This window comes from Telopea speciosissima, chromosome 6, assembly GCF_018873765.1.
Source record: "Telopea speciosissima isolate NSW1024214 ecotype Mountain lineage chromosome 6, Tspe_v1, whole genome shotgun sequence".
Lineage (NCBI taxonomy): Eukaryota > Viridiplantae > Streptophyta > Magnoliopsida > Proteales > Proteaceae > Telopea > Telopea speciosissima.
Window position 1 is genome coordinate 63,782,459 of NC_057921.1, and position 23,882 is coordinate 63,806,340.

The 23,882-nt window shown below is 37.4% G+C and overlaps 2 protein-coding genes across 2 annotated transcripts; one reads left to right on the plus strand and one right to left on the minus strand.

Annotated features, from left to right (window-relative positions):
• Positions 1 to 7,011: 7,011 nt before the first annotated feature.
• LOC122665243 (mitogen-activated protein kinase homolog MMK2-like) lies at positions 7,012 to 13,152 on the plus strand. The gene is made up of 6 exons (XM_043861334.1): positions 7,012 to 7,225; positions 7,927 to 8,056; positions 8,603 to 8,740; positions 11,098 to 11,430; positions 12,409 to 12,592; positions 12,697 to 13,152. Exons 1-6 carry the CDS (start codon positions 7,059 to 7,061, stop codon positions 12,867 to 12,869), a joined length of 1,125 nt encoding a protein of 374 aa, XP_043717269.1. The 5' UTR covers positions 7,012 to 7,058; the 3' UTR covers positions 12,870 to 13,152.
• A 1,793-nt stretch (positions 13,153 to 14,945) lies between these two features.
• On the minus strand, positions 14,946 to 23,506 carry LOC122666045 (probable polygalacturonase). The gene is made up of 6 exons (XM_043862158.1): positions 23,303 to 23,506; positions 16,438 to 16,782; positions 16,233 to 16,353; positions 15,957 to 16,131; positions 15,790 to 15,860; positions 14,946 to 15,684 (listed from the first exon to the last, which is right to left on the minus strand). The coding sequence occupies exons 1-6, from the start codon at positions 23,504 to 23,506 to the stop codon at positions 14,999 to 15,001; spliced, it is 1,602 nt and encodes a 533-aa protein (XP_043718093.1). The 3' UTR covers positions 14,946 to 14,998.
• Between the last annotated feature and the right edge of the window lie 376 nt (positions 23,507 to 23,882).

Here is a 23,882-nt window from a genome sequence, read left to right on the forward strand (position 1 = left end):
CCGAACACACTGCTCAGGTGTGATTAAGTTGTCATTTCCACCATCTATGAGAGGAACCGGACAACCAGACGCGCAAGGAACCTGACAGGAACAAAACAGAGAAATAAAATGGAGGGGGATTGCTGTCATTTATTATGTAGGGTGCACTCTACAAAAGCATATTCAAATCTCATTTCTTCGGACTCCATCCTTTACTCTAGAGTCCCTACAAGAGGATGAGGTAGGTGAACTTTTTGGCATTGTGTACTTGACAAAAATTAGTTGTTGCTTTGAGCAAGCAAGCGATATAGAGGAGTGCATCAATGAAATGCAAATGCAGGAGAATGAAGATTAACAAGGTCATTTTCATGTGAAGAAGAGAGATAGAGAGATATGGTGTTATCATACCTTCTCCAGGTAGCTCAAAATTTTTTCTCTTTGGATATATCGAAAGCTCTTTTGACAATATATGTCTTGTTAAACCAAATTGCTCAATGGAAAGGACCCAAAAATTTATAACATTAATTATAAATATTGTAGGTATGTCGGTACATTCATGGATGGATACTAATAAAATTTTGTAATATTGTTTCCTTTAAAACCTAGTTAGAAAGATTTTTATTATTATATAAATATTATATTTTATATATGGAATTGTTTAAATGACATATCTATATGTATATTTAGAATTTGACACATTCTTTTTAATTGCCCTTTGTTTCATTTTCAATATTTCTTTAAATCAGGGGTAAAAAATGATTTTCAAAAAAAAAATTTATTTGAGAGTGATTATCATTGTTATTATCAAAAGTTATCATTATGTTGCATATTTTTTTAGTACACATGAAATGATAGAGCCCTCATTTAAAAAAAAATATTTATATAAAAATTAAAAAAAAAAATTACAAATTCTTTGACACCTTAATAGATGTTATGAGAAAATCCATTTATATATAGAGAAAATCTTGTTGTAACCAAAGTTGGTGAGAGATAAATTTTAACTTTGCTTTTTTGCTTCTTTTTGTTGTTTCGGTTAATTTTTCCCAAGAAGGGTAAATTTTGTCATTTACAACTTATTTGACAACCCCCTTTTTCCTGTTGCCTTAAATAAATTTTGAGAATAACACAAAGAACGACCAAAAGAAGATTATAACTTCTCAATTTACTACTTTGGTGACAACAAGTATATAAATGTAAGGAAAATATTGGACACACCACTGGTGTACCATAAGCTAATGCCCTCTGTGTACTGTGAGATGACTCCCTTGCCCCTCTTGTATGATACTCCGTTCCATGCCCCTAATGCTGCCGCCCACTAGCTTACCGCATACCGGCTAGCAAGCAACATGCCTATCCCTCTCCCCACTGCCCATGTATGGTAAGCTAGCAGGTGGCATGAATGGGGTAAAGGATGGGGTATTATATAGGAAGGACAGTGTGATCATTTCAAAGGGGGGGGGGAGAGAAGAGAGATAAACATAGTGGATACTAGCTCACGATAGCACTGTGCCTAACCCTTTTCTCTTATTATTATTTTAATTTTGAAATATTCTGACACATTTGTAGGTGTATTTAGAACTTATCACCTTGACATATCATTTTGTTATTATTGAAAGATGTCTTTGTCATGCATATGAAATGACAGTATTAGTTTAATTGAAAAAAAATTATATAATACCAAAATGATAAAAAGGTAAGATTACCAATTTTTTATTTTCGGTATTGGGATTTGGATTATCGAGGATGGAGGGATCAAGGGCATATGCCCTAAATATTATAACATAGACGAGACTACATCAGATGAGGTGGTGCTGATGTAGTACATCTGGAGTTGATGAGTTAATGCTGATGCCAATTCGTCCAAGAAGTGGCTGGTAATCTTTTTCCACTTATATAATGTTCGAATATTCTACTTTGATATTATCATTGAAAAGGAAATAAATTAAATAAATGATGGTTAGGGGGTTGACTTTTGACCAACTTGGGAAGGAATCCTAAAGCAGACCAGTGAGAGGAGGTGACGCCAATTCTTCCAAAAAGGTATAAAAAATGGAGAAAAAAGAGTATCAAGAAAGAAAAAAAATCTAAAATCAATGTGAGAGGGTGTATGCTACTGTGGCAGTGTGGAGAATATTTTTGCAAAAATTAAAATGAATTCACTTGATGGAGAAACTTTATTTTTAAGACCAGAGACTCCTTCCATTTGGAGAGCATAAAAGAAGCTTTTTTTTTTTGTGTAATTCAAGGGCCCACCAGCCATCAACCTCAACAGGACCCCACAAGAAGGCAATGAGGGGACTCATAAGGGGTCAAATATGGTACCCAAAGGCTCCACTTCTTGGAAAACAATTAAATATGGATTAGGTGTCACTAAGGAGACTTGAACCATCGATCAAGCGCCTGACGCAGTTCTCCCAAGGGAGTAGCGAACTACCAGGGCAAGCCCTGGATCGACCATAAAAGAAGCTTTATTAACAAAAGGGTGGAGATTTATATGCTGCTTGCATGTATTAAAATCTTCTACACTAACCAAATTATCCAACGGTCGCATTAGAGAGAGTGCCGCAAGGTTTGTGTATGGCCTACATGATCAGGGAGGAGAGAGATTGTGAGTGTGGTGAAGAAACCCATAAAGGGTCCTTCTAGGTGTCACTTTGTCTAGAGAAACTTAGTGGTATAAAATAAAAGAAGGGTCTTTCTAGGAGTCCCTATGCCTAGTGAAGTATAACAATTCACTATTTACCATTTGACAGTACATATGTTAGTACGTATTATAGAAACCTCACATATATCTCAATGATCAAATTTTAGTTTAATATAAGAAAGAAAAGTTACTCAAACTTTGTTAATACCCATATGTACAAGTTAATTATTTAATTTGTACTCTTAGGGGTTACTTTAGGATAGTGCTTACTATGCAAATGGATTTTTCTTTTTCAAGTCTTACTTAATTTTTTATAATTACTTATTAATTGGTTTAATTTGTTGGTCAACCAAGCCATAAACCTTGGGTTTCAAGGTTTCACACATAATACACAAAGCATTGTAGATTTTACTCCATTGCCAATAAAATTTTAAAACTTAATAGATGTTGGAAAGATATAGAAAATATGACATTAGTTGGATATCATTATTTATTATTTATTTATGTTGTATAATGCTTAAAAACACTTGTTTTGTGTGTATCATAAATATTTCTATGTCTATCAAAACAGATATCTAGCATCTCTTAGCATATCTCTGATATATCTTCGAGACATATTCTCTTAAAATTAGTTTTTGGATTGAGTTTTTCTTAAGCCATGGTAAATGGGAATTCATCTACCGTGGGTAGATATTGAGCAGGCACTTTGAAGAATATACTAAAACCCTACAAGGGTTTGTGAACCTTAGAATAATATAATGAACCTTAGACCCGCAATTTGGTCAACTAATACCTAAAATATGTTTGTCAACTTGACTAAGAATTCAAAATCTAGCAGCGCTCTACCAAAATTTTTTTTTCTCTAGCAGCCACAAGCCACAATTCACTTTCTAGGGAAGGTAAGAGGGGTTAGGACTAGGGTAGGGGGAGAGAGGCAAGTTTGGTAGTGTGGTTAGACCATGGAAGGTCAATGAAAAATGTTGAAAAACTTAGAATACAAGGGGGAAAGTAGGCTATAATATTGAGTTGACTCAATAAACTACCACGTGACTAATCTATGATATTGTGTCTATTCATCTATTTGTCAAAATGTTTAGGCAGAAGTTTTGATACACGGTCGTGCATGTACATGGCCTGTATAAAGTACCGTCAGATGGACATCCAAAATGACCATAAAGCCCCCCACCCCCTATTGAGTGCATTGTTGCACATAATCTATTGTGTACCAATACCTTCCCCAAATGTTTATATCAACCTTCACAGAGTGAAGCTTGGAGTAGCCAGCACTTGTGATGTGGTCATCCCCACTGTTCTAAGTATTGGTATTGTATTAGTATCGCCAGAGCCCGATACTGATACGGTATTAATATAGATTCAATTGATATGTATTGGTATTATTGGTATTCAATATCGATACGATATTCTGGTTTGATTCCTGGGTTCAACATGAATTTAGAGTCCGACCAAATCATTTGGGCTTTAAAAGGCAAGACAAGTGAAATGAAATTATTATTATAAAGATTTTTAATTATTATTTCATGTGATCATGTAATTAAATCTAAACATGAAATTCTTTGATTTGAAAAAATAAAAAATAAAGATTGAGGAAGGAGTTCATGCATCATGCATGGTCGCACATAAGAAAGGACCACATGTCAAATAGGGGGGGGGGTTGCTCATTTCGACCCCTATTATCCTCATCTAACGTTTTGTATGCGACAAGGCATGGTGCACGACTGTACATGAAACCTTCGAAATGACAAAAAGTGTCTTGTAAGATATGGTTGTGGTTTTATTGGATGGAAGAGAATTGGGATGCGTGTAGTATCATTTCATACTACCGCCAGTTTCGAGATGAAGGGCCAAAGCACGATTGTGTACGTATATAGTTTTTTTATTTTGTAAAAATTGTGTACGTATATAGTTATCCACAAAGATTTGATCTATTTGAAAAATATGATTAAGGAATAGGAGAGTGTTTTCTAAGCAAGCAGGGTTGCCTATGTCCTCTCACATTGATATATTTTAATTATTATTATCTTTTAAATAATTAATATAATAATCCATGTGAAGAGGCATAGTACATGCATATACTTAACTTTTTCCTTTAAGATGTTAGTTAAAGCTTAAGGTATTTTTGTAATGATTAATATTTGTCATTTCTTGATGGTTTTTTTCTCCATTCAAGGTAGCTTTCTAGAAAAAAGTTTTTTTTCATGATACGAACTCGAGACATGATGTTTAGCATTGATACCAAATGTTAGGTATTTGATCTACTGGTTAAAAGCTTCGAAACTGATATCCGAAGGTGAATGTTCACGTACGTGAGCGTATGTGAACGACTCATAGCCGTTCAGATAGAACATTTCCATTGAATAGATTCCAGCTGAACATTCCCTGCACACATTAACCATATGTGAGTGAGAGTCTTACAAAAGAAAAAAGGGAGATTTACACATACCACCCCTGAGGTTTGACAAAAGGATGTTTTCACCCCCCCCCAGTTTTGGAAAATTCTATGTACCCCTGAGGTTTGCAAATGGTAACAAATAAGCCCATTCTGTCAGTTCATGACTAATACTGTTAAAAATTATACTTGAACTGACGGAATTGCCCTTATAAGAAAAACCCAAAAAAAAAAAAAAACACCAAAACCTGCAACTCATCTTCCCCAATTGTAAAACCCAGCTCTCTCTTCTATCTCTTTGAATTGATTTCCCACTGTCCATTTAATTTCTCTCTTTTTCTTTCTCTCTCTGTATATACCCTGCAATTAATAAAGAAGTTCAAGAAGATCAAACCCACCTGGAGCTAGGCACAAAATCCATCACCAAAGCCTCAGATTTGCTGAAGATCTAGAGTTAGTCAGATTTGCCTCTGAGAAACCAAGAGCCTTCTAGACTACAAGTTGTTGTGAAGGGTGTGGTAATACAGGAGAGCAGAAGGAAGGTTGAGGAATGCATTGAATGGTGAGTATACATCATCAATCAGGAAGCTATCAACATTGCTATTGGAAGATTTCAGCCTGGGAGAAGCATCTAGCTTCATAATCTGCCTGAACATTGCTTTTACCCATTAATCCATTACCTGTAGCTCTTACTCGATATATTCCATATTCTTAACCAGTTTTCAGAGACCCAACTCGACGAAGCGAGCCCAAAACTATATATAAACATGAGCAATCCCAAATATAAATCCCAAATCTGAGAATGAACAGGGGGAAGTTCAGTCGGTTTGCAAGGTTCAGGTAGTACGGCTAAACCAAGGTATGGTGGAATAGAGTTTCAACCCTGGATTGCATGGGGGACAGAAACCAGAAATTTCGTGTCTGCATTTCCAATAGTTAAACCTTAGATCTGTTCACTCAACAATCAACCCCTGCCCTTACGGTGCTCTTGAACTCCCCTGAACCACTGTCACCTGCAACTCATCCTGAACCACCATCGCCTGCACATCTCTGCTCACGAATCCACATCCACTGTCAAGTCTTCCACCAGATCCAGCATCTCCATCGCAACCTTCAAAGCTGAAACCACCGTAAACGTCCAAAACCCTAGGGTTCTTGAGCACTGGTTCTAAAGCCAACTAAGCTTCTCGCAATTTCACTTTCTCCTCAACTGAAATTAGCCCATTAGGGTTTCTTTGAAAATGAAAATAGGGTTTTAGAACCCAATTGCCTAGGGTTTTTCAGTTTAAAACCCACTCCTTTTATTTCTCTTAATCATAATTACAGAAACAAAAGAAAAACCCTTATGGCTTTGAAACCTACAACTCATCTTCCTCAATCGATTGGGGAAGATGAGTTGTAGATTTATTTTATTTTTTTCTTTGTAAGGGTAATTTTGTCCATTCATCTCTTTTTTTTTTTTTGGGTTCTTCTTAGAAGGGCAATTTTGTCAATTCAGGTCTAATTTTTAACAGTGTTAGTCATGAATTGACAGAATGGGCTTATTTGTTACCGTTTGTAAACCTTAGAGGGGTACGCAGAATTTTTCAAAACTGGGTGAGGTGAAAATATTCTTTTGTCAAACCTCAGGGGTGGTATGTGTAAATTTCCCAAGAAAATAAAAGAGAAAGAGAGACAAAGAAAGATAGAGAGAGGACAAAGTTGAAAAACGGGTGGGGCTATAAAGTTTCACGGATTTTGGACGTTGAGATGTAAAGTCGCGGTTAAAGTTCACAGTTCACGCTTCTCGCGAACTCGAATGCAAAAGAAAGAAAGAAGAAATTAATTCCCAAGTCCGGAACGGATAGAGACATTCCTCTTTTTCCCTTCTTTATTTCTTTCTCCAATCCTTAGAAAAAGGTTTTGTTGGAAGCTCTGCTATTGAGCAGCGCAATCCTTGCTCTCTCCTCTGTTTTAGCTCTCTCTATCTAAGCCCTGTTTCTGAGGTTTTCGTAGTAGGGGGGGAGCTTCGACTTCAAGGCTTCAAGCATGTCAACACTGTCGATTTCCACTTCAGTTGATGACAATATGAAAGGAGTTCTCACTCATGGAGGTCGCTACGTTCAGTATAATGTTTATGGGATTATGTTCGAGGTTCCTACTAAGTACGTCCCGCCGATACGACCTGTCGGCAGAGGTGCTTATGGCATTGTGTGGTAAATATATATTTTTTCCTTTTGGGGTTATATCTCATGCTTTCTTCTTCTCGCTTGTTTTTCTGGTTCTAAATCTTCCTAACTTGTCGTGTATTTGGTTTTCCATATTCACCTGGTTAAACATTTTTATGAGTTGGTTTATTTCATTTTTGTTTAGATTCCAGTTGGGTTTGGGGAATTTTAAAGATAGTGTGAGATCACATTTGACAATCTAAGGAAAGCTGCCCCTCTCGCCCCCTTTTGGTGGATGGAGCTTTATAGTTATAAGGGCAGGGCTCAACATTCGTCTTCATCTTCTAACAACCAGGAAGTGACCTGTATGCAGTATCCCTCCACCCCCCCCCCTCCAACACACACAAATAAAATAAAGAAAAGAAAGGGAGGGGGTGTTACAAAGCAATCTTTCTTTTCTTTTTGGGATCATAAAACAAATATGTATGAAAAACTGCCTGCTTTCATGTGTCTGATCTAATCTTCATATAGAATACTTGTTCCCGAAGGCTAATTAATCATTTGGTTAATTGGTTTTGCAACAAGGTCTTGATTGAAGGACTGTTAAATAAAGGTACCTGTTTATGTGGATGACATGTTCATTTTAAGATTTTCAGAGTGATGTTTCTATTTTGTTTTAAATTTGCACTGAACAATTTCCCTTTTCATTAAGGAAGTGAAGGATTAATCTAAGCTTTCTTTTTCTCAAGTGCTGCTGTGAATTCAGAGACACATGAAGAGGTTGCAATTAAGAAGATTGGTAATGCCTTTGACAACAGAATTGATGCCAAAAGGACATTAAGAGAAATTAAGCTTCTCTCCCACATGGATCATGAAAATGTAAGTTCAGTTCCGTTAGTAGTTCTCCTAAGTTCTTTCAATCCTAAACATAGTTTTTGGAAACCTCAGGAATAGCCTTGCCTGATCAGGCTGGTTGAACTGAAACTAGCTAGTAGCCAAAAGGGCCAGGTGATCATATCTCCATAAAACCTGGTCACTTCGTGGATGCCTATGTTTTAAACTCTGTCTTATATAGGGTAACCCCTCAGCCAAACCTTCCAACTTGAGGTCCCTTTCTGAAAATCTAGTATTCAACACACACTGGCAGTGAGATATACAGGTAGTTCTCCAATAGTACTAGAACCAATTGAATTCAGTTTTCACTTTTCTGTAGAAGAAAACAGTAACAAATTGTAGTCCCAAATGAGAAGGGAGAAGATCATCCCAATATCTTTCTTATGTATATTCATCACACCATCATTACTTGAACTTATTCCTATTCTTTGCCTTGCTTTCGTATTTGGTAGAAGTAGAAATTCTGTAAGTTGTTCCTGCTAGTCACTTCAGATTTCAATGGCCTGACTTCTCAATTCTTTACTATGACAGGTTATTGCCATCAAAGACATTATACGACCTCCAAAAAGAGAGGACTTCAATGATGTTTACATTGTTTATGAATTAATGGACGCTGATCTTCATCAGATAATTCGTTCCAAACAACCATTGACAGATGACCATTGTCAGGTTTGACATTAGCATTGTGTTGTGGCATTCCTGATTGAAGTTTTATCATTTCAAGACTTTGAAATAGTTCAGCATTTATAGCTATTGCAGATTGTGCTTCCTAACTTTCTATGAACAAAAATGGAATTTGCAATTTGGAATACCCAAATCCATAATAAAGATTCATGCACTTGCTATTCTATTTAGTAAACTTTGGGGGGGGGGGATTTTTGGGCATTTTTATGCCAATATGCTCTGTATATATCACTGTGCTTCAAGAAGAAGTCCACGAGCAATATAGTAAAAGGACAATGTTTATGAAATTTCCTGCCGATTCAGGTCATGTGAAGGCATGTCTATTATTACCTGAGCTGACAAAACATTTTTAGTGGAGTCTCTCTACCCCAACCCAAGCAACTGAGTTATACTTCTCTAGCCTGCTTATGTGCTGACTGCTGAATCTATCAAGCTATGTTGTATGGCCTGAGAGCTGTTGGTCAGTATTTGGATAAGAGAAAGGAGGATAGCTGGGAAGTCATTAATATTTTCTCATTTCTCTTGAAAAATTCAGATAAATTTTATTTTTTGTCAAAGTATGTCTGCCTTCCTACCCGGAATGGACTGTTTTGACTACTTTGACCCCCGCCATGGGACAAGTCGGTTTCTTTGGTCATTCAAGCTCTTATATTTCATCTTCCTTTTCAAAATGGGAGGAAGATTGGGGCGACATCGTGAGACGCAAAAATCAGTTTTTTTTTTTTTTTTGAAGCATTGATCGACGAAAGTTCTTAGTTGGGATAAGGTTATGGTTGTTGTTGTTGTTGTGTTGATCGACCAAAGTTCGCCTTTCCACTGACTGACTCGTCGGCATGTCCTTTATGACCCTACCATTCGTCTCGTTCACTCATTGGGAAAGGAAAGGGTAGACGCAAGTTTTGCTCGAAAGCATCATCTAATGCAATCTAAGAATCCTTTGTTTTTGGGCTTCGATCTTGTATGGGCTACCAACTGTCTTCACTTACTGCTGAGGGGAGTTTGTGCCCAACTTTCCTCCTGCTCTTCCCGCTAGGCTAATAGAACCTTCTTCAAAAAGGTATGCGGGCTCTATCGAGTGCCTGCCTACTGGTGCGTTGCCTTACTTGGCTGGAAGTACGAGAAGGTGCGTAGCTTGTTAGGAATTAGTGGCTTAGAGATGAGAAGACTGATTAGTAGTTCTATTGCATAACTCGAACGTACCTGCTTGCTTACCCGCTCACTCGAACTGTAGTTCTCGTTCACTTCTCCTAGCTTTTTGATACAACCTGATCGGGACCTCTCCGAGTTCCCTCTTTCGGCTGTAGATCACTGAACTATGCGCCTATCTTCGCTTTTCGATCAGCCGTAGCTCCCCGTTCAATTAGCCTACGAACTACTACCGGCTCACTCGAACAAGAACTCCAGCTTGGCTCACTTCTGGCTCGCTTGGCCCTAGCTCGGAACAGCCAACTCACTTCGCCTACCCAACAAAGAGAAGTAGTTTAAAATGAACAGTAGTACTTATTTGAAATAACTAGTTGATATATGGTGCAAGCCCATTGCATGTTAATATGTTTAATATATTATATGTCTCATGGGAATATTACAATAAAAAATAACTTGGGGGTGGGGGTGAGTATCAAATCCAAACTGCTTTTCATAGATATTGATACAACCTCAGTAAGAGGAAATGGGTGCTAAGATCACCTCAGAGACATGGCAAACAGTCGATAATGGAAGGCTTTCCCCAAAAAAATTAAATGGGTCTAACAACCCCTTGTTTGGCAAGTCATCACCAATTCAACTACAATTGCCTTGGTTCTGTTATGTTGCAGAAGGATTATCAGTGAATAAGCGATAGCTCTAAACTCTGCTTTAGTATTAGACCTTGCAACAACTAACTGCTTTTTACTTCTTATGTACCAACCAAAATTTAATCTTTCACACGCACATGGCTTTAAAGACTACAGTTTTCTAATAGCAAGTAGAGTAGTAGACACACCATTCATCAACAACATTGACATGCTATATTACCCAACTTTGCAGGTGAGTGCATTATTAGACAAAAAACATAAAAGAAGCCGTAACCATGGGCAGATAGCTTAAGTGGATCCTCTATTTATTTCGGCCTTGACATATATATTCAGCTTACCTGACAAGAGGGTAGTGGGTCTGCTGAGGTCGGAGAGAGCTAGAAAGCACCCTCTGTATTTTTAACTATCCACCAAGATGAGAATGGCATTGTGTATTCTGATCGTTACATTGCCCCCAGAAATAATCCACATATTCATGATTTTTATGTCGTCTACTTGCTTGAGTTCAGTATTAATGCATGATATTGATATCAAATGCAACCTTTGCAGTATTTCCTGTATCAGTTATTACGAGGACTGAAGTATGTACACTCAGCTAATGTATTGCACCGTGATCTGAAGCCCAGCAATTTGCTCTTAAATGCGAATTGTGACCTTAAGATTGGTGACTTTGGATTGGCGAGGACAACTTCTGAAACAGATTTCATGACTGAGTATGTTGTTACTCGATGGTACCGGGCACCAGAATTGCTCCTAAATTGCTCGGAGTATACTGCTGCTATTGATATTTGGTCAGTGGGTTGTATTCTAGGTGAAATCATGACCCGTGAACCCCTCTTTCCAGGCAAAGATTATGTTCATCAGTTGAGACTTGTCACAGAGGTATGACTTTGAAACAATGAATCTTTTCATTTAATTTAGATAGAGCTTCTTTGCTACTGGTTTTATATAATCCAAGATATCCCCTTAGCAAATTATGCTTTTCCTTCGTGAAAAGAATGAAGGAAAAATTTTCTTGGCCTCTAAAAATTTTTGGTGATTTCCCCTTCTTTAACAAATTATGCTTATCCTCAAAGAAAATAAAGTACAAATATCATGGTCTAGTCACAAGAATGTGCCACAATTTGTTCCTGGTAATTTGTCTGATTTTTTATTTTTTTTTCCGCTACTGCGTTAAGTAATATTATTTCTTGAGATGTCAACCATATTCAATTTAACGTAATTAATCCTGTTTTGCCATTCAACGCTATTTAGAGTCACTCTTGAGATATCATAAACAAGAATGCCTCAAATGTTTAGGTTTACCTTGAGCATTTTCAAAAGAACCAGAAAAGGGTAAAGTAAAAGAGAGGTTTTTTTTTTTTTTTTTGAGGGGGAGGGGGTAATTGATTGAACCAGGCTCTAAAACTTGACATGTGGCTAATCCAGACCATGTTCTCTCTATCCACAGGTCGGATTAGCCACATGTCAAGTTTTAGAGCCTTATTCAATCAATACCATCACATGTATTGCATTCCCCTTTTTGGCACACACCCTTTTGGTAGTCCTTGATTTTTAAAGCTTTGTTTTGCTATATGGGCAACTTTGTTTGAGCTGAAATTTAACATGTGAGCAGGGGAACTTGGGGTATACCTCTCCCCAAAATTTGTCCCTATCCGAGCTTCCACGTTGCAGGTAAAGCCCTTCCTAGGTGGGCCATGCAGGAAACCATTGCTCAATATTAATTAACATGATTTTCTTTGAGATTCCTTTTTCTTACTGACTACTACCTCTATTTTCTAGAGAGTAAAGTGAGCTAAAAGCAAAGCTTCTGTTTACTTTCTCAGTAATGAGCTTTGCATTTTCTTCTATTTTAAAAAGCTACTAGGTTCACCTGATGACTCCAGCCTTGGGTTCCTCCGAAGTGACAATGCCAGGAGATATGTTAGGCAGCTTCCACAGTACCCGAAACAACAGTTCTCTGCTAGATTCACCAATATGTCTCCTGAGGCTGTTGATTTACTAGAGAAAATGCTGGTGTTCGATCCAAACAAACGCATTGCAGGTATGATAGGCCGGGGTTATTTTTGAGTACATCTATGAAAACTAGCTTTTATTGGAGTTCATTTCTGTTAATTGTTCTTCTTTCTTCATATTGGTTGTATGCAGTTGACGAGGCATTGCGCCACCCATACCTGTCGTCTTTTCATGATACAAATAATGAGCCAGTCTGTCCTAGGCCTTTCAGTGTTGATTTTGAGCAACCATCATACACTGAGGAAAATATCAAGGAGCTCATCTGGAGGGAGTCTCTGAAGTTCAATCCTGACCCAATTAATTAGGGAATAGTTAATGGTATTTGTACAATAAAAAAGATCTTGGAAAACCAGATTCCTGAAACTCTATATCTGAATCTGCCCATCAATAATCCTTAGGGAAAGATAGAAACTGCACTAGAGATGCTTGAAGTCACTAAACAAGATGTCATTGTAGCACATTCAACATCTATTGAAGCCTGTAATATACAACTCACAGCAGGAAGTTGGAGCAAACCTTTTCGCAGGATCAGGGTTTGTCAGATTATCACACCTTACATACATGTTGGTGATGGGCCTTCTTGAGCTCTAAACTGTTGCAAGCTGTGAACTTCAGACTTCTTAGGAAAAGATTATGTATATAGTCTGTTAAAGCTCATTAGTTCTTATCTCTCACTTTCTAATAATGCGCGGATCTGAAGAATTGCGTTGATGTATGTTATGGATCATATCCTTTTTCTTTTTTTGGGAGGCCTTTGCTGGTTTCCGGAACTCGGAGCTTTTTATGATCTGCTGCTGTAACAAGATCCTCCCTTGAATTTTATATGTAGTGTTCTGGTTACCAGTTAAGCAAGTACCTGACAGTTATCTATATATATATATAGCCTCTGTCATTTCAATGGTAAATAGTTTATAGCAATTTTGTTATAAGCAAAAGAAAAATGTGTAGGAAAAAATAAATTATTTTCTTGAAATGCAATAGAACTTGAAAAAAAACTTCCAATTTAATTGTATCTCAGTCAAACATACAATTACAACTCATGGAGAGCTTCCTTGTCATGTACGTACAATAAAAAAAACTCCAAAAAGGAAAAAAGGAAAAAGGAAACAAACAATTTTTATAACTAATTGTTTGAAATTTTCTCTTGAAACAGAAAAACCTTTGGGAAAGTTTACCCCTAAGATTTCTGGTGAAAAGATTATATAAATTTAAGGCTCATCACTTTGAAGAATTGGAGGGTGAGTCTCAGCGCAATGGGAAGGTTGCTTTATTGCAATCTGGTGGTTGCAGTTTCGAGTCAGGAAACAGTTTTTTCCGCGAAGCAGGGGTAAGGCTGAAGTTTCATGCATTGGGTACGCCCATTTTATCACCCTGAAGAATTATTGTAATATATTCTATTAATCTTATTATCTCCTTGCTTTTTGTTTGTCTTGGATTGGGCTTTTATGATGTGATGAAGGTTCATTCCTACAGTTATACAGTAGGGGGAACTTCAACAGTAAGGATCAAGGAAAACTTTACATGGGATCTTGTGTGTGTGTGGTGTGCTTGTTGAAGCCTTGATATTGCTGGGCATTTATTTAAGGTATACCAGATATATATAATTGGATTCAAGAACAAAGCCCACGTTTGGTTTCTTGTTGAACGAAAATGTGAAGATTACACAAATAAAAAACACCAGAAAAGGAGGGTTGTCTGAGCAAAAATGATTCCAGGTTCCTTTCTTCAATTGCTCCATAGAAGGTATATATATAATTGGCTTCAAGAAGTGGGTTAGCAAAAATGATTCCAGGTCCCTTTCTTCAATTACTCCATAGAAGATATATATAATTGGCTTGAAGAAACAAATCCCAAGTTTGGTTTGTTGTTGAACGAAAATGTGAAGATTTCAAATGGAAAACACCAGAAAAGATGGATTGTCTGAGCCAAAATAATTCCAGACCCCTTTCTTCAATTGTTCCATAGAAGATATATTTAGTTGGCTTCAAGAACAAAGCCCACGTTTGGTTTTTGGTGAGCGAATTTGTGCAGATTTCAAATTGCAAACACCAGAAAAGGAGGTTGTCTGAGCAAAAATGATTCCATGTCCTTTTCCTCAATTGTTTTCCATGGAAAATCTCTGGATTTTGGAAAAACCAAAATTGGAAAATCGATGCCTACAATTCATGATTGAATGTCAGTACAACTTATAATTGAAGGAAATATTAACATTTGAATACTAAGACTATAAGGAAGCAACATTGTGGGTGGATTTGGTTTTGAATCAACACTCCCAACACAAAAATCTCAATAGAATTGCAAAAATATGCTATTTCTTATTGTTTTCCAACTTTTTCGGGTCCTTATAAGGACCAACAATGCCTTCGAAAAGGTAGCTTCAGTAGCAGGAAAATTAGCTTAGAAAACAGAAAATACTACAATATCAATTGTTGCCTCAGCAAGGACAAGTTTGGAATTGGATATCATCGATTGGTAGCTTGTCAGTTGGGAAAGGGCAAGAGCCACTGCCATTATCTGGCAACAAAGAACAAGGTGGAGGGCTCACAACACTGGTTATTCCAGCGATATCAGTGCAGTTCCACTGCACTTTCTTGGGTTTTGGGGAGAGTTCAATAGAGACATTGGAGATGCAAATTCCAGTAAAAGTATCATTCTCAATACCAGCTAAATTTGCACTCATGGTGACATTCTGGGCAACCATGTCACTGTAACTAATATCTTTAATAACAGGAAGTGCATTAGGATCATAGCCTTCATCTGGGTGAGAACCATAAGCTCCTGTCATCCAGAAGACATACTTCATGGTATCCATTTTAAACCTTCTTGCAAATATGTCTTTCACATATCCACCTCTCCCAGGAGATGTTTTGATCCTTACTGCAGCCTCTGAGTTAATGGCAATAACGTCCTCGACCCTGACGTCCTCGATACCACCGGACATCTCACTCCCAAGAGCGATGACGGCACTGTCTGGGGAAATGCAGGTGAACCTTCTGATGATGACATGCTTTGTGGGCATCCCAAAAGCTATCCCATATTGGTCCCAACCACTCTTCACTGCAATGCAGTCATCCCCTGAAACTACATAACTGTCTTCAATTCTAACATTTGTACATGAATCTGCATGAAACAGGAGAACCAGGAAAAGATCAATTCAGTGTCAACCCAGTTACTAAAATGAATCAAGAATTGAATTCCCCCATAGTTCATAGCTCTCAGACAAACCTGGGTTGATCCCATCAGTGTTTGGTGAATCAATTGGTGCGAGGATGGTAATGCGTAACACTAACACATTACTGCAATTAGTCACACAGTTTTGATCACAAATCAGAGGTCTTCTTAATGGGGAAGATAAAGAGTAAGATACAGTTTAAGAATTAAAAGGATCGAACCTGCTATAAACAGGATGAACATTCCAACTTGGAGAGTTGAATAGAGTCAGATTGGAAATCTGGACTTGGTTAGAGTACATGATCTCAATCAGGTAAGGTCGAGTATAATTCGTCTCGTTCTTGTGAAATTTATCCCACCAATAGGCACCTTGGCCATCGATCGTGCCGTTATTACCTGAAATCCAAGAACCCATTACACTCAATCAATGAGAGAGAAAACCCAGAAACAGAGAATCAATTTATTATGGTTTGGTTGTGATGAACAGAGATAAATACCTGTAATGACAACATCAGTTAAGTTTGTGCCATAAATGAGAGCTGCATATCTTGGACCAGCTGCATCTCTTCCTCTCCCATAGGAAGGCAAAGGAGGGATAAGTGGGTACTCTTCTTCATCCTAACAAGTTCATATCAAGCTAAACTAATCAAAAACAGAACCAGAGAACAGAAGGTGAAGAACCAAATAAGATTAAACAGAGACCTGGGAAGCGAGGATAATGGCATCTTTGTGGAGAAACAGAGTGAAATTGCTGGTAAGGTTGAAACTCCCAGTGACCCATTTTCCAGGAGGAACGATCAATTGGGAACCACCGTCAGATTTAAATTGGCTGAGATGTTCGATAGCCTTGCGGAAGACGATGGTGTTGGATGTCTTTCCATCTCCCACACCTCCAAAATCCGTCAGCGATGCGCTGTGTTTTCTGCAATTTATTGCTTCATAGCTGAAACCGGAATCCCTTTCCAAACCATTGCTTGTGGGGACACAATTGGCTCCTCTGAAGCCTACCAATCCAAGCAATACTATCACTGCAACTGTCTCAATTATCTGTTAATTTTTAGTTTCGGAGGCACAAATGGAAGAAAACCAATTAGAAATTAAACAAATAAAAGGAACTGGTGGAGGTGAAAGTTAAAAAAAAAAAGGTTATCTGAAAATGGCATCAAAAGTTTTGGGATCTGGGATTAATTCAGAAACAAACATGCAAAGCCCATGAACAGAGTGAAGGGAAGAAAAGTAAAAAACTGAAAAAGAAAAATAATTGTAGAATAATATAATAGTCGATCGGTCCTTGGTGAATTTTCGAAATCCATTTGGGAGAAGAGATTGGATGTTCGAGGCAGAAAACAACCAGACATTACTCAGAAGGGGTGGAAGAACAAAACATATAAACATAACAGAAATCTGTAAAAACAAGAAACAAACACACAGAAAATGAAGAAAAAATAAGGAAGATGAGGAGGGTGATAACAATAGTAGAAGAAGAACAGTTACTTGTGTTATTGGGAGATTTCTGGACGAAGCCATTGTCAAATCTCTGCAAAAGAAAATTAGAGGATTGCAGAGTTGACTTGACTAGATGTTATTTATAGAGAAATCAGAGAGGTTACAAGGAAACCCATTAAAATCTCTCGAAAGCATTAAAGATTTAAATCCCATGTGGATTAAACTTATGAAAATCTTTTCAGTTATATATGAAAATCTTTTCAGTTATATATGAAAATTTTGCCTTTCTGTGAAAAGTTTCTGATACTCAAATCTTCTTCTTCATATTTTCTATATATATGTACCATCTACATATCAACAACCGAAAACAGAATTAACGGCCACAATAAACGCCGTTAGTCTTAGAGACACGTGGCTTCATGTCATCCTCTAATCACACCATTACGTTAATCATTTTCTTATTAGTTGATTCTAATAGTATTAGTGGACGGATGATTTTGTTAAACAAATATATTAAGTTTTCTATTTATATTCGTCTTTTTTTTTTTTCCTTTTATTTGTCCTGCCGGACTTTGTTTGGTAGGGTTTTACATGAGAAATTGAAGAATGTCTTTCCTGATATGGAAGGGTAGATTATGAAAGATCTTCCTTTAATCATTTTTAGGAAAAAGAGCAAACTTTACGGACACCCCTACAAGTATTCAATATGTCACGGATTTACCAAACTTGGTCAAAATGGCAACCATCCCCTTGACGTTAAGCACAGTTAGTACCCAAAGGTGAAATATCTATTTTACCCCTTAGTTATTTAAATAAAAAAAAATTGTCATTTCATCTTCTTCCCTCTTCGGCTCCGGCGGCCATCACCTGCTCCGACTCCGACGACCATTACCAGCGGCAAGGAGAAAAAAAGTCTGAAACAGGGATAGATTTCCCTGAGCTAGGGGAAATCCAAGAGCCGATCCTCCTTAGTGTTTTTTTTCTATTTTTTCTCTCCATCACACAAAACCTGTACAAGCATCTCTCTCTACCCTCTTCATTCCCATTTCTTTCCTTCCCGATGACCTAGCCATGCCACATCAACCGCAAACCCATTTTCTACCTTCCGCCAACTAAAACCACCATTTCACCATCCAAAACCGTCATTTTCTCTTAGATTTCTAGGCCTATGAAGCTACACATGGCCAAGAGGAAGCTTGAAGCATGTGGGATTGTAGAAATAGTTGACTCCTCTTCCGATTCAGGTAAGCTCCTGGGCGCTTGGTGTTCTTCACTGATTCAGCATTTAATTTATAGGGTTAGGGTTTTTGATTTTGCTAGAAGATGAGTGGTATGTTGAGAGGCCAATTGGGTCCCCTCATTTAATTTGTAGAGTTAGGATTTTTATGGGGTTGGATTGCTGAGAGCATGGTCGGGCAGGGGAGACTGGAGAGGGTGGTGGCAGGGTTGCAGGGGAGCAAGAGAAGGAGAGCTGGAGGGGGGGTGGTGGTGGTGGCGGCGGAAGAAACAGCAGAAGGAGAAGAAGGAAAGAAAAAAGGAATAAAAAAAAGATATTGAATAAAAACAAGGGCAAAATTGTCTTTTATAAAAAACTAACTTGCTAACATCATTAATTCATCGTTAAGGGTATTATAGGGAGTTCACTGTGGTAAGGGTAGTTTCGCCATTATAAAAAAATTAACAGCAACTTAACTGCACAGACCTAACGGAGTGGACTAAGCTGAAATAAAAACACAAAGTAAGGGTAGTCTCTGATATTTTTCCAAAGTTTGATAAGTCCGTGACATATTTAATACTTACAGGGGGTGTCCGTGAAATTTGCCTTAGGAAAAAATATAAAAATTAAATTATTTATGGTAAGGTTGGATTGATGGGTTTACCAGATTATTTTTTTACCATATGGCATTGAAATCCAATGATAAATTGGTCTGATTATTGGTAATTGGATTGGTTTCTAATCGATTATGAGGTTAAGGGGTTAGAGGATGGGGAGAGTTGAGGGTCGAAGATCCAATGATGTAGGCAAGACTTTCCTAGAGAAAGGAAACAATAACATGTAGTTGCACTTCCAACGTAGACTTTTCATTTTCATGCGGCGTTACAAAAAGAGTTGAGTTGTAACCGCTAGCCACTATTGGAGAGTGATGAGCATTATCAATAGCCTCTTGATGAACATCATTAATATACATTTGAAGAGTTTTGAAATCTGTAACTGACGAAATATAAGGAGAATATGTAATTGCATGAAACTAAACTCCTCCATTTCTAAGTTGGGTTGCATGCAATGAGGAAAAGAAAACAATTGTCGTTTATAACAATTGGTGGGCGTTGAACTGTGTAACCGTTGGGCAAGTAAATGGCATTAATAGGCATTGATTTGATGGATAGTTACTTGAAATAGTCGATTAAGTTGACTGAGAAATGAAACATTCTCTGCCCCTAATTTGCCAACTCTCTCCAATCGGTTGAGGTTCACCCATGGAATTCCTTTTTTCTCTTTGCCAACGAAAAATGGTCGAATATGTCTGATTGTGGGGTGGGCATCTAAACTTCAACAAAGGGCTCACTAGTAGCAAAGAAATTCAGCATTTTCTGAGATATCATAGACTTCTTCTCGTTCAAGAAGCTGTGAAGCCATAGTAGGGTTTTAGGAATTGGTATTAGATCAACCAGTTATTAGCCAACATCGATACCAATATTTGACTGATACCGAATCAAATATGGTACATTTTTTTTTTAAACTTTTTAAGGGGGGGGGATAGGGAAAGGGGAAGGTACCAGTCAGGAGACTCGAATTCGAGACCTCGTGGTGAGCATGGGCATGAAGCGCACCACAACTCACCAACTACACTAGGCAACTGCTGGTAATCAAATACGGTACATACATAGAGTTAAATGGTCAAAATGTAATTCAAAGTTACTATCTTTGAGAGTAAAATTATACATAAAGTAAGGAATGATCATATTAGAACTGATTTGAGAGTAGCTTTTATACATGAAAAGTTATGAGAAAGTCATTTAAGGTGGTATGATCAGTTTTTAACGGAGGCCTTCGAATACAATACAAATGAGTGACTTAATTTAGATTGAAAAAACTGAAGAGTCAGGGGCAGACCTAAAATGGCCTTGAAAAAGTGGGGAAAAAAAACATGTATAGATGAGACCTTGTCTCAAGTATGACTTTGAATAGAACTGATTGAAGAACCAAGATTCATGTCTCGAACCCCATTTAATTGGGATAAAACTGAGTTGTCTTTTGAGGCTCCTTAGTCTTTATCTCTCACTTTCTAATAATGTGTGGATCTGAAGAATTGCTTTGATGTATTTTATGGATCATATCCTTTCTCTTTTTTTGGGAGGCCTTTGTTGGTTTTCGGAACTCGGAGCTTTTTATGATTTGCTGTTGTAACAAGTTCCTCCCTTGAATTTTATATGTAGTGTGCACTGGCTATTTGTTAAGCAAGTACCTGACAGTTATCTACATACATACATATATATATAGCCTCTGTCATTTCAATAGAAAATAGTTTATAGCAATTTTGTTATAAGCAAAAGAAAAATATGTAGGAAAAAATAAATTATTTTCTTCAAATGCAAAAGAACTTGAAAAACAACTACCAATTTAATTGTACCTTGTCATGTATGCACAATAAAAAAAACTCCAAAAAAGAAAAAATAATAAAGGAAACAAGATAATTTTTATAACTAACTGTTTAAAATTTTCTCTTGAAACAGAAAAACCTTTGGGAAAGTTTACCCCTAAGATTTCTGGTGAAGAGATTATGTAAATTTAAGGCTCATCACTTTGAAGAATTAGAGGGTGAGTCTCAGCGCAACGGGAAGGTTGCTCTATGGCAACCTGGTGGTCGCAGCTTTGAGTTAGGAAACAGCTTTTCCGCGAAGCAGGGGCAAGGCTGAATTTTCATGCATTGGGTTTGCCCATTTTATCACCCTGAAGAATTATTGTAATATATTCTACCAATCTTATATTTCCTTGCTTTTTGTTTGTCCTGGATTGGGCTTTTATGATGTTATGCAGGTGCATTCCTATAGTTATACAGTATGGGGAACTTCAACAGTAAGGATCAAGGAAAACTTTACATGGGATCTTGTGTGTGTGTGGTGCTTGTTGAAGCCTTGATATTGCTGGGCATTTATTTAAGGTATAGCAGATATATATAATTGGATTCAAGAACAAAGCCCACGTTGGGTTTCTTGTTGAACGAAAATGTGAAGATTACTGTAGAAAACCTAGGACTTATAACCAGTAACTTTAGAGAGGATAAAAGAGAGAAGAGAAGATGGAAGTTGTAATGCTTGAATGCTTGAGTGATAGGTAAGCCCCTCTACTTATAATAGAGGAAAAATTACACAAAGACTAAAACTAAGCGATGTCGGACTAAAACCCACATAACCGACAAACTTAATAAGATAAAAAGAATAAAACTACCCCCAAAAAGATCAAAATACCCCCACGGTATTCTGGAGTACATATTCCAACACTCCCCCTCAAGCTGGATTATACAAATAAGTAAATAAAGAAGATCCAGTTTGAACTAAAGAAAAAAGAACTCTTAATAATGCTAACACTCCCCCTCAAATTGAGGCATACAAGGTACTAGTGCCCAACTTGAACAAAATGAGAAGAAACTAAGTTGTAGCAGAATCCAGCTTGACATATGAATGCAGCTCCCAAATAAACCTTCAAGAACTTGAAAAAATAGATCTTCAAAACTTGGACAGACATGATCAGCAAACCGGGACTGAAATGTCTTCCTAAAAAGGCAGTTTTCAACGATCTTCAATAGCTATCCAGGGATGAATCTCAGATTGTCATAGTGACATAGAATCTTGAAGGGAAATAATTAGAGCAGCAAACAACGAAAACAAACTGAATCAGGCAACGGAAAAAAACTGTATTAATCCAACTGAAAGTCCTCGAATAGGCAACAACCAAATATCTTCAATACTCTTCAATACTTTAATCTTCCCCTTACAGCAAACTCAACCCAATAACGAAGGATACCCAATGGCAATAGTGGAGAAAACTGATCTTCTATATTTTGCACCAATGTTCCTGCAAGTTTTGCGTTCTTCAATGTCTGCAGGTGTATTGTACATAATCCCCCCCTCATGTGTAATACACGTGGATATAATAGAGATGATGTAAGAGATAGGGCAAAAACATAATATTCCAGAATGTTCCAAAGGTGCTATGGGTATGTAAAAAGGAAGGAATGGCAAAATTATAATTTACCAAAAGTTTTCAAAGGTGTTATGGGTAAATACCAAAGGTATGGGATATGAAGGGAATTAGAATTATTGAAAGAGAAATGTGTTGGAAAAAAAATTCCATGGCTGTAATTTGGTGAAAATCCACTTTTAAATACAATCCAAGCCAAAGGACAAACTAATAATAAACCAAAATTTTAAGGGTCAATTGGGTAGTCAAATAGGGTAATGTATGAAAAAATAATGGCAGTTCCGTAAATAATCAGAATTTTGCAAAGACTTTTTGGTAAACAAAAAGCAATGGGATGCAATGAGTAAAATAAATGGGCCAGAATCCAAATAAACACCCAACCGATATAAAAGCCCAACAAGAGCTTGAGTAAAGAGGATGAGCCCGGATAGATTTTAGAGAAAGAGATGCCCAAAATGGGCTGTTTTGAAATACAGGCCCAACCAAAAACAAGAAAAGACCCATTTGAAAAAGCCAACAAGAGGGTGGCCCGGCCCATTTTAAAAAGGAAATTAGAGGGTGTAATTTAGATGAAATCCAAGTAAAGCAAACGCAAGGCCAAGAGTAAACTTGTAATTAAATTGGGAAGATTGGGTAATAGTAAACTGTAGGGGCAAACCTGGGAAGTAGGATTTAAAAAAGGATAAAATTCTGTCCCGCAACATTGGAATTCATGAGGATATTGATTGAATTAGACATAAAGGCAGGGGCATATATGGAAATCAGGAAATAAAATAAAGCATAAAATCGTGGAAATACCATCGTCTTCAAGACTTCAACCACGATCCACGATTCTTAGCAGTAAGGAGTTGAGAATTGACGAGGGTAACAAGATGATTCCATCAGCTCCTTCCTCAAGACGCAACCAAAGGTGCAAACAGTGGCAGTCGAGAAAGGAATTGTTGAGGCAGAAACCAGAGAGAAGGCAGCGGCAAAGTGGAAGGACGAAGCGGAGGATACAGCATTCGACACCATGATCCATGAAATTCCAGGGAAAAGCCATGAAACGGTAACTAAAATAGCAGCCAAGACGGTTCCATGTACGAACACAGTAATAAAATCATCAATATGGTGGAACTGCATATCTTCGTTTTCGATCAAATAGTTGCAGCAAAGATAAAATAAAACCAGCAAAGGAGTGAATCCCAGAAATCAAATAGTTGCAGCAGGGGTGTCTCAGCAGTAGAATAAGTCCAGAAATTGATCAGCAGTAGCGGGTATGATATTCATACACAATCGTCATCGAAACAATACAAAACTCTAATTCTTCTTCTTCTATGCACTAGGGTTTCTTCTTCAACTCAAAAATAAAAAACGACTCTCAAAACAGCAATTACAGAGAGAATTTGGTACTTAGTTACTGCTCTGATACCATGTAGAAAACCTAGGACATATAACCAGTAATTTAGAGAGAAGAGAAGATGGAAGTTGTAATGCTTGAATGCTTGCGTGATAGGTA

What these genes read in the sequence shown, in the direction of transcription:
- LOC122666045 (XM_043862158.1), bottom strand. Translation starts at nt 23,506, where the DNA reads ATGCAGTTCCACCATATTGATGATTTTATTACTGTGTTCGTACATGGA. An exon ending in TTCCTTTCTCGACTGCCACT is followed by an intron (nt 16,783 to 23,302) that starts GTTTGCACCTTT and finishes AAAAATTAACAG; the next exon opens with ATAATTGAGACAGTTGCAGT. An exon ending in AACTGATGTTGTCATTACAG is followed by an intron (nt 16,132 to 16,232) that starts GTATTTATCTCT and finishes CTTGGATTTCAG; the next exon opens with GTAATAACGGCACGATCGAT.
- LOC122665243 (XM_043861334.1), top strand. Translation starts at nt 7,059, where the DNA reads ATGTCAACACTGTCGATTTCCACTTCAGTTGATGACAATATGAAAGGA. An exon ending in GGTGCTTATGGCATTGTGTG is followed by an intron (nt 7,226 to 7,926) that starts GTAAATATATAT and finishes CTTTTTCTCAAG; the next exon opens with TGCTGCTGTGAATTCAGAGA. An exon ending in AGTTGAGACTTGTCACAGAG is followed by an intron (nt 11,431 to 12,408) that starts GTATGACTTTGA and finishes TATTTTAAAAAG; the next exon opens with CTACTAGGTTCACCTGATGA.